Here is a 10,410-nt window from a genome sequence, read left to right as displayed (position 1 = left end):
TGCGTTTGGGAACGCATCTCATTAAAATGTATAAGCAGCAACACCTGTGCTGCATTGCTATGTGAACCAGTCAGAATTGCCTTGAAGAAGGTGACAGATGGTCACCGAAACGTATGTGGAATAAATCTCTTGGTTGTGTAAGTTTTTTATCCAAACGAACAAACGAACAAACGAACAAACGAACAAACGAACAAACGAACAAACGAACAAACGAACAAACGAACAAACGAACAAACGAACAAACGAACAAACGAACAAACGAACAGCCATTTCATGGATGGACTAAAAACGTGATACCAAGCTTCGGACAGTCGACGTCTTTAGTCAGTGGTTCTCTTACTTCAATCCATTGCCGCCCTCCCCCTTTTTTAATTTTGCCCCCAGTTCGAGGAGTAGCGTTTTGCGCAATGTCACTGCGCAGGTCACTATACTATATTTGGACATAATGCTGCGTGCGCACCATAGTAAACTAAACAGGTCAACTCGTGTATACATATGGTTCGATCTGACAAACAAATAGAGAAATAAACACGCAAAAAAGACAGAAACATGAAAACTGTTGAATAAAAAGGAAAATATATCATACTGTTCGGCCAGTTGGCAGGCGGCTTCGTCCAGGTGACATGGGCTGCTGTATGTGATCCCGTCCGATCCGCAGACTGGTTTAAACTCCAGCGGACAGGCCATCAGACAGCCGTACGGATCCAACAAGCCCTGTCGGGCAACCAGCGACTTAGCCTGGCAGCCTGGACACAAAATACGTTATTTTTGTCTTATCTATGATAATTGAAATATTCAACGACAGATCTTTGACATCAGTTCAGTGTCTCTTGAAAAAATCGTCATTATAACATGTAGAAGTCGTATGCATGGAGAATCAATCTCCAAGCAGATGTTGGGGTGTAAGATTGTAATGTTTTCTGACTGCAGGGTTCCTTTGACCTATGTCAGCATCTGCGGACTGTCGGCACGTTGAAAGGCTGGGATGGGTGGATAGTAGTCAAAGAAGACCGGACCTACAGTCAGGCAAAGTTACGATCTTTCACCCCAACATCTGCTTGGAGATTAATGGTGAACTGTATGGGAACACATTTTACCCGATGGCACTTTTAACTCTCTAGTTTGCTATTCTATCTTTGGCTACAAGATATTCCTCCATATGGTTACTACTTAGAGTGCAAACGCAAGAGATCAAAATTTTACTCGTTTTGGGACTAAAACATCTAATGTAGAGAAGACAATGCCATTATTATATACTTCATATGTCGATGTCAGAATCCTAAACCAATTATGGTGTAAAAACAGCATTTGACGTACCTGCCACCAGAAAGGCGAGGACTATCACCTGTGAGAACGCCATATTGTGTTTTCACCTGAAGGCACCAGTTATCCCATGTATGTTTATCGGTTCGTCATATTTGCTGTACCGGAACAAATTTAACGCACCCTAGGCCTGTCCTGTTACTTACATTCTGTGGATTAGCACATAATATAGTGTGTACATAGCAAGTTAACATATGGACTGAAACTCCTCCTAAAATATGTGAACAACAATATCATTCATGCAGAAAAAACAAACTTGAGTACCGTAATATGATTTCAGGAATGACGTTTATTCAACTGAATGTGAATTTGCGAGCTTCTCTCAATAAGAGAATACGCTTATGATGACACCAATGCCGCCATGCGGGTCGAAAGTGTATGGCAGCGTTACATGCAGGTAAATCCCCTCTCTGTTTCGACCATCTTGCGGGGAGGGTAACACCGAGTTTCGAAGCCGCCCTCGCCGTTACATCCGCCCTGGTGTGCCACTGTGATTGGCTTGGCGTTGGGACGATTCACTCTAAAAATAAACAAACAAACAAACAAACATGTTTCATCATCATCAGTCGACTTTCAGGTGTCTACTATTGCTGAGTTACTCAAGAAACAGCATAATGTTATGCAAACAAACGCAGTGTGAACAGTCAAACCTGTTCGGGCAAACACCCGGCGCAGGCAACCACCTCCAGTTACAAGCAACATTGCAACAGTGATGTCCAATTTCACATAGTTAAACCCCTCTGCTAAGCAACCAAATGTCTTACCCTACCAATTCTTTTCGGTCCACAGGCCAGGGGGAATTTAACGCTCCACGCCACAACCAAAAATAAACCTATGGTTTAAGTCTTTATTAATAAAGGAAACCCAAGCAATATGAGGGCCCAAAAAATCGGATTTTGAAAGTCAATTTATTTTGTGACTTCTATACATGATAAGTTCAAACAACACTATCACAATGTATACCGACGTCCATGATGCAAAAATATGATATGAGAACTCACTGAAAATCGTCGCCGTGGTTTTTGTATGCTCGCGAAACTAAAGTGATCATCATAAGGCACGTTTTTTGCGCGGTTTTAAAATGCTCCAAGTATGAAGTTATCACGGAAATATGCTAAACAGTGTTAGTAAATGTCGATAGCAAAAAGATGTCAGATTTTTTCCCATTTGTTTGCCCTAATATTGCTTTGGTTGCCTTTAAATTAAAAAATCTTCTCAAATAACAGAACGTACCCAGCCTGACAGGAAGCCATCTCCAGGAAACAGATGTTGCTGTAGGTCTGCCCGTTACTGCCGCAGACGGGGGAGTAGTACTCCGGACAGAACATCGGGCAGTCAGCGTCAAACTGCCGCTTACGGTTCTGGGTACCGCACGGAGCTTCGTGAACCATCGTCAGGGGTTTGAAGTTCGGATGGTCAGAAAGACTAGAGGTACCAAACACAAGTTATACATCCGTGAATAGATTCATCAGGTTGGTAAGTCACTGACTATATAAAAATAATCTTTTTACAGAACCAAGAGATTTATTCCGCCGTTGTTTTTTGATCATTACTGTTCGTTTTAGACCGCAAAGTGATGTCATCTCCGGTGATTGTACATATGTTAATACATGTAGATTGCGTTTGGGAATGCATCTCATTATGTATAAGCTGCAACACCTGTGCTGCATTACTATGTGAACCAGTCTGAATTGCCTTAAAGGAGGTGACAGATGGTCACCGAAACGTTGGTGGAATAAATCTCTTGGTTGTGTAAAAAGAGTCTTTTTTATTCACAAGTTATACAGTTTTCTTTACAATACGAGAATTTGAAATTGTAAAGAAAGATCAATAAATTTGACATAAAACAGCAAATGTACTCTATGCAAATACGATCACACATTCAGTACCAAGAAACGCATGTAATGAAGCCTTGTATATCTACAACTCAATCGTCACATTTAGACCTTCCGCCCCAGAGGTGTCGCCAAAACATGTTATAACGTTAACGATACACTCAAACTTAAAAACGTGGAATAAACTCACTTTTTTGGGAAATAATTATACTGTCTGTTCTTTCTTTTTTCAATACGATTAGTACGACTTCACATTCGTTTGAAATACGTAGATACTAATTGTATTCATTTTATTTTAATGAATATATTTGAATTGATTGATCCATTTCCAGTTACGGCGGTCATTTTGTCCAGATGACTAAAACAATATTTTCTACACAAGAAAGACACATGTACCACAGTATTTCGCATAAGAGGAGAGAAATTTACCAACAAAGAAGGCATACATATATCACCTCTGGCTTCTAAGAGCCCCAACCCTGTCATGCCTGGTTTTGGCGCATGACCCCGAGCTGACCCCGGAAAATTTAAAATGGCCGCCGTAACTGGAAATGGGTCTATACTGTTACATCGATGTTACATGCTTCCTGATCATGACTTACAGCGCGGCTTGCTCGCAGGCTGCCACCTCCAGTTCGCACTGGTTGCCGTAAGTTACCCCGTTGGACCCACATACAGGCGCGAAGATGAAGAAACACGCCTGCGGACAGTTGTTCCCAAAGCCCTGTCGGACCACGAGCGACTTAGCTTGGGAGCCTGAAATTATATTAGAGAGAAAAAAAACAATTTCATGCAAAATTGATACAGTTTAGGTTTAATCATTTGTACGATGGCCCACAAGAACAGGGCTATTTTTGTGTTTCTCGATTTGTAATTTTTTTTCCTGTGCCATTTTTTTTCCTTTGCTAGGCATATAATGTACAAGATACACATAAAATATCCCTGTTCTTGTGGGCCACCGTGCATTTGTGACAACACTTTGTGCGGCATTGATTAGAGAAAAAAAAACGAAGCAGATATGGATGAGAGTTTGTCATCTCAATTTTTAATCCGTACTTTATCTGCTATAGGGCATATTCACTGGCGTGATCTTAATTCTTACATGACTCAAAATAGTTTTAATATCAATTAAATTTCATTGGTATTTTAATGAATAGCATTAAAACATACACATTTTAGATAATGTTTCGTCGACTATATTTAGAATATCGTTGCTTCATTCTTTTCTTTGATATTTATACAACTAATATTACTTATTCCAAAGTCTGAGAAGGCCTTCAACTGCCGGGAAAACTTTTAAACTACATTTCACTGTAACTTAGATATGGACCCCTATATGGCGGTTTGAATATATATTTACGCACAGATGATGTTAAGTGAACACGACTTGTATATCAAACGATCAATAGATGTTATTACAAAATACTTGTGCATCTAACCATGTGAGCGGACAACCTCTGACCTGAAAGCTGATACGCGTGAGAAAAACACCAGGTTGTGTGTGTTTTTTTCTGTCAAAGCTAGCCTCATTCACAGACTTCCTAGAACGGCGGCATATATATTGTGGGGGGGGGGGGGGGGGGACGCGATTTCTTACACGGGCCAAGGTTCTCTAATGCCAACAAGGGAGTTTCGCTGCCGAGAGAGTTATGTCGCCAAGGGACGACCGCCTTTCTATCCATTTCTTTCTATTCTTTCCGTATAGAAAGGCGGTCGTCCCTTGGCGACATAACTCCCTCGGCAGCGAAAGTCCCTTGTTGGCATTAGAGGACCTTGGCCCGTGTAAGAAGTCGCGTCCCCCCCCCCCCCCTCCGCCAAATATATACGCAGCCGTTCTAGAAAGTCTGAGAAGGAGGCTATCTCAAACCACAGTCATGCTCAATATATAGCATGATGTACAATTTTTTCTGTCGTTCATATGGAAGATTTTCAAGAAGTCTTTGTCACCGAGACCCTTATAAGATTATATTAATTATGGCGGTCTTAGGGCACGTCGAGGTATTAAGAGAGTTGACTTTAAGAACGAACAAAATAAATGTCACTAAGAGAGCCTGAAGGGTATTGTATCACGAGTTGGCTGAAAGCAATGTTAAGACATTGAAACACAGTGAAACAGCTGTAGCAACATTTTCAAAGTTCTTAACAACTCTATGCCTCCAACATAATAAAGGTGTGGTTTAGAATAATTGCTATGAGATATATATATAGCATACCCTCGTTGTATGGCTTTTCAACCCAAGTGGACACGCTTGTTTGTTACAGGGTTCGGACACATTCCACGTATTATCGTCGTGGATATGTCGTGGAATATTCAACTGCCTTGTCATAGAACTAGAAAGGACTGTTATAACGATCCTTGTCGGTGGTTGGTTCTGTCCCAGCCTGCTAAAAAATACGACATCAAAATCGAGGAAAACCTATGACGAATGTGGCCGCGGTGTTAAGATAAATTCATTAAAAATAGTTTTACAGATGTAACCACACAAAAATATGCGAGGCTCCTTACCAGTCACTAAGATAACGACGACCAAGAGTTGTAGGATAGCCATGTTGTTCTTGGATATTCCTTGGAATGTCACAAAAAATGATCCTGCAGCCGTTTTTCCTCAGTCTCAATAAAATACTTGAAGCCTCAAGAACAGGCTGTGGCCCTATCGCGTCATCATTTACATATGGATTTGCAACATCCGACCGTCGACCATATTATGTATATTTGTTTATTGATACAATAGACCTCTTTCCAGTTACTGTGGCCATTTGGAATTCCCAAGGTCAGCTTGGGGTCACGTACCAACATGAGGCTCGGGTTGTGTCATCCTATGATACAACCGGAGCCTCACTTTGGTGCGTGACCCCCAGCTGACCCCGGGAAATTCAAAATGGCCGCCATAACTGGAAAGAGGTCCATTGAGTAAGTAATAAATAATCGTATCGATTGTTTGTACATAGTCAAAGTAGCACTATCAATGATTATTCAGGTATCAAACTCAAGCTTTACAAATATTTTGGGACACTATTGAACATCTTTATATCATGGATGTTAGAACTCCTTAGCGGATTCGTAACCATTGTAAAAAATGAGGGTGCCCAGTGGCAGCATACTTTGAACTTGGCGTCGTGTTGCGTAACGGCTAGAACATTAGGCCGTCAAACAAGGGAACCCGAGTTCGATCCCGACTTGCCCCCAGACATGTCTGGACATGCGCCCGGACGTTGTGCCCTTGGGAATGGCACAATTTTTCCTCGCTTCACTCAGGTGTAAATGAGTACCTACTTCGGTTAGGGACGTCCCTCGGATAGGACGTTAAATGGAGCTTCCGTGTTTGGGGAGAGCCACACCCCGCGCACGTTAAAGAACCCACCACACCTTTCGAAATATAGTAGGGGCATGCCCCGGTGTGGTCTGGTCTGGGTTGAAAAGGTGATAGCCACATGTTATGTCAATCCTTCCACAAATGTGGTGATTCTGAATAAATAAATAGATAAACTTAGAACGTAGTAAACTGCGCTGCTTTAATGGAAGTTAGCGCTCTCCAAGCGCTATCTACTTTTTGAATATTCGACTTCGGTTATTTCATATAAGACATGAGAACGCACAACATATTAGCTACTGGAAAAGAAAACAGGAATGTTTCGGTATGATCTCAATGGTATTTATTGAACGGAATATGCCCGTTTGTTTGCCCGGAAAGGCCCAATCATACTCGTCGTACTGGAGGCATTCGTTTAGGACACCAACAAAGGGAAGATTCCCTCTCCATTGCAGCCACCTCTGTGCGCCACGGTGATTGGCTCAGCGTTGGGGTTGTTAAACCTGGATTGAAACAAAGCGTCAGTCTTACTAAAGATACTTTCTCAATTGTGGAAAAAAGGAGCTTATCTGACGTTTATCAAGTGAACATCTATGATACATTCACCCAAACTGCACCAGTCCTATATTGGGCCTAGAACAACAAAAGCCCTTTTCTAGCTGTAGAATTTGCTAAGAAACAAAACAAATGTATCTGATTATAATTGCCAAATAAATGTATAGATGTGATCGCATTATGCTTACAAAGGGCTCCACCCCTGGGGCGTTGGCAAAAAACAGAGATTCTGCATTTCAACTCATTTCTCGTTTACTGAAGATATCTGAATCAAAGTGGTTTCTTTCTATTCTGATGGATGTTTTTTTAAGTAACATGTTGGTTTATTGGAACTTACCCAGCCAAGCAGGCGGCGCTCTCCAGGAAACAGATATTGTCGTAGGTCTGCCCGTTACTACCGCAGACCGGGGAGTAATACTCCGGACAGAACATCGGGCAGTCGGAGTCGAACTGCCGCTTACGGTTCTGAGTTCCGCACGGAGCCTCGTGAACCATCGTCAGGGGCTTGTAGTTATCCTGGTCAGAGAAGCTAACAGTAGAGAACAGTATAAAGATTATTGCTGTTACTAATAATTGGAGGGTGGTCAGGGCTAGCGATACTATTGGGACAATACTGGCCTTTCTAACACATTCCTAAAGAGGGTATCTCACAGGACTGCGCAAAAATGCGCCAGTCAGTTGACGGGCTGTGTTTCCCCCCTTCGGGCGTGACCCCTACGTGGTCCCGTGGGATACATTGTGGCTACGAAGTTATTTCTTCAGCTCGGCCGGGCCCCTGGATTTTTTTAACTCGGATTTAAAATCAACCCGGGACCCGGTAAAAAATAGACGCCGTATGCTAATTATAAGATAAGAACACTGAGAGCTAAATATCCGTCAGTTCACCGGGACAAATTTGTGGATAAGGGGCCCGGTCGGGGCTACACCCCCTATGGGCTCCGGAACAGTTGTGACCGATGCACCGAATCAAAATGTGCGTTCATACTCACAGTGCGGCCTGTTGACAGGCGGTCGCTTCCAGCTCGCATGGGTTGCTGTAGGTCACCCCGTTTGATCCGCAGACCGGGAAGAAGATAAAAGGACAGACCTGCGGACAGTTGTTCGGGTTTCCCAAACCCTGCCGGGCCACCAGCGACTTAGCCTGGGAGCCTGAAATTGAGAGTAAATACTGTAATTCTTGTTTCTTTCACTGTAACTTTATGTTCACTGTTTTCAGGCTGAAGGCTTCAATAGGCTGTTTTACATACTAGGTTGCCTTTGTGTAGCTCTATGGCCTACCACATACTTAATCCTCTTGCAACTTACTCACTCTGTTTGACCACTTCCTAGTATTTCTTTCCAACAACCCAAGTAGACAGATAGAGTCTACTAACATAAGGCCATGTTTTACCACTTATGATAACAGCCCACTTAATATGCTTTTAGTTAATTCTGGACTGTTTTGTTAGGAATAAGAAATGCCCATGCCAATTTTTTCCATAAAATCAATACAATTTGTCACATAGTTCGTCTTTGACCAGCAGTAACAGTTTTCATAGATTTGGGCTCTTATTTGTGATTAAATTTTGCCAATGCTTCAACTTGTAAACACATCTCCTAAGAAGTTTTGCAACAAGGAAAGGGGGCCCTAAACCCCGGGACAAGTCGATAATAAAAAAACTTTTACTGCACAAAGTAGCTAAAATGTAAAGCAACCATCAATGGTATTAAAACGAAAATTAAGTCTCTCGTCGCATTTTTATCAAGGTTTTACAGATGCATTAGCATGACCATACAAAAAGTAATGATTTCCTCACCAGCTACCAGGATCGTGATAACCAACAATTGTAGAATTGCCATGACGTTCGTGTTCTTTTCCTGAATCGACGAAAAAAAATCCTAGTAGCCCTTCACAACTAAATGACTGCACTCTCAATGCACAAAGTATCTATCGGTAGGCTTTTTTTACACTGGATACAGGATGTGACCTAAAAGTGACCTCGTTTACACTCGGATTCGTGACATCCGTTGTCGCATGTGCCCGTTTACACACATCGATATATGGTTCAATATGACCTCGGGAAGTTGATATATTTGTTCCTTAATGTAGTTGTTGACATTTTCTGCAGGATAATGTCTGAAATAGGATAGCTCCTTCTTATGAATTAAATTTGAGACTAATACAGGACTCTAAACGTATCCTAAAACTAGAGATAAATATTAGCTTGTTCAGCAAATATGAACAGGTTTGCGTTTCAGTGTAACTAATGTGGGGGGAAATGAACATAACTAGAAAGGTAACAGTTGTAAAGTAAATAGTTAAAATACGTCATACGTCATATTTCACTTCATCTCTATCCCCTGCAAAATCTTAAAAACTGACTGTTCTGAAATGGAATATTTTTGTAAAACCCACCCCCTTGGGAGAATGTACTTTTCCGGTGGTACCTTCAGTTGAAAAGAACATTTTCACTAAAACCTTTTGCATAATTACCCCACTTTTGAATTTCACGTAAGAAAGAAGTGGGGTAAGTTTCGGTCCCTTAGCTGCTTGCCACGGAACTGCAGGTTTGTTTTTGTTAAGAAATCTTTCAAACATGATTGCAGAATACAGTAACGATATATTACCATGCACTATGGTGTGCAGGAAGCTTAGACAAAGATATACATTATTTTAGGGAAGCTGTCATCTGCGCTGCATGGTGATTTGTGAAGTGAATCCGCCCTTAAACCGTTATCATAAACATTAATATGTCAGCAGAGACCCAAGTCTGTCACCCTTGCCCCTTATCTGTCACGAAAGCCTTTAATCCCTCAGCGTTGTCCTTATCCCGTCATCATAGCTCTTAATCTCTCACCATCATCCTTAAACCGTCACCATAGCCCTTAATCCGCGACCTTTGCCCTTAATCCGTCACCACAATCCTTAATCCGTCGCCCTTTTACTTAATCTGTGATCGTTCCTCTTAATCCGTCATCCTTGCCCTTAATCTGTAATCATTTCCCTTAATCCGCCATCCTTACCCTTAATCCGTCACCTTAGTCCTTAATCCGTCACCCTTTCCCTTAATCTGTACTCATTTCCCCTAATCCGCCATCATTACCCTTTATCCGTCGCCTTAGTCCTTAATCCGTTACCCTTTCCCTTAATCTGTACTCATTTCCCTTAATCCGCCATCCTTACACTCAATCTGTAATCATTTCCCTTAATCCGCCATCATTACCCTTAATTCGTCACCTTAGTCCTTAATCCGTTACCCTTTCCCTTGATCTGTACTCATTTCCCTTAATCCGCCATCCTTACACTCAATCTGTAATCATTTCCCTTAATCCGCCATCATTACCCTTAATCCGTCACCTTAGTCCTTAATCCGTTACCCTTTCCCTTAATCTGTACTCATTTCCCT

The 10,410-nt window shown here is 41.8% G+C and overlaps 2 protein-coding genes across 2 annotated transcripts; both read right to left on the bottom strand.

Moving 5' to 3' along the window:
• Window positions 1–1,710: 1,710 nt before the first annotated feature.
• On the bottom strand, window positions 1,711–5,810 carry LOC136423988 (thrombin inhibitor rhodniin-like). The gene is made up of 4 exons (XM_066412388.1): window positions 5,665–5,810; window positions 3,761–3,914; window positions 2,557–2,748; window positions 1,711–1,843 (listed from the first exon to the last, which is right to left on the bottom strand). The coding sequence occupies exons 1-4, from the start codon at window positions 5,705–5,707 to the stop codon at window positions 1,711–1,713; spliced, it is 522 nt and encodes a 173-aa protein (XP_066268485.1). The 5' UTR covers window positions 5,708–5,810.
• Window positions 5,811–6,795: 985 nt separating this feature from the next.
• Window positions 6,796–8,953, bottom strand: LOC136424770 (thrombin inhibitor rhodniin-like). Its single transcript, XM_066413425.1, has 4 exons — window positions 8,821–8,953; window positions 8,014–8,173; window positions 7,362–7,553; window positions 6,796–6,972 (listed from the first exon to the last, which is right to left on the bottom strand). The coding sequence occupies exons 1-4, from the start codon at window positions 8,861–8,863 to the stop codon at window positions 6,885–6,887; spliced, it is 483 nt and encodes a 160-aa protein (XP_066269522.1). The 5' UTR covers window positions 8,864–8,953; the 3' UTR covers window positions 6,796–6,884.
• Between the last annotated feature and the right edge of the window lie 1,457 nt (window positions 8,954–10,410).

The sequence above is a fragment of the Branchiostoma lanceolatum genome, chromosome 18 (assembly GCF_035083965.1).
Source record: "Branchiostoma lanceolatum isolate klBraLanc5 chromosome 18, klBraLanc5.hap2, whole genome shotgun sequence".
NCBI classification, from domain to species: Eukaryota; Metazoa; Chordata; class Leptocardii; order Amphioxiformes; family Branchiostomatidae; genus Branchiostoma; species Branchiostoma lanceolatum.
The sequence above is the reverse complement of the archived record's forward strand: the minus strand, read 5'-3'. Positions and strand labels throughout refer to the sequence as shown.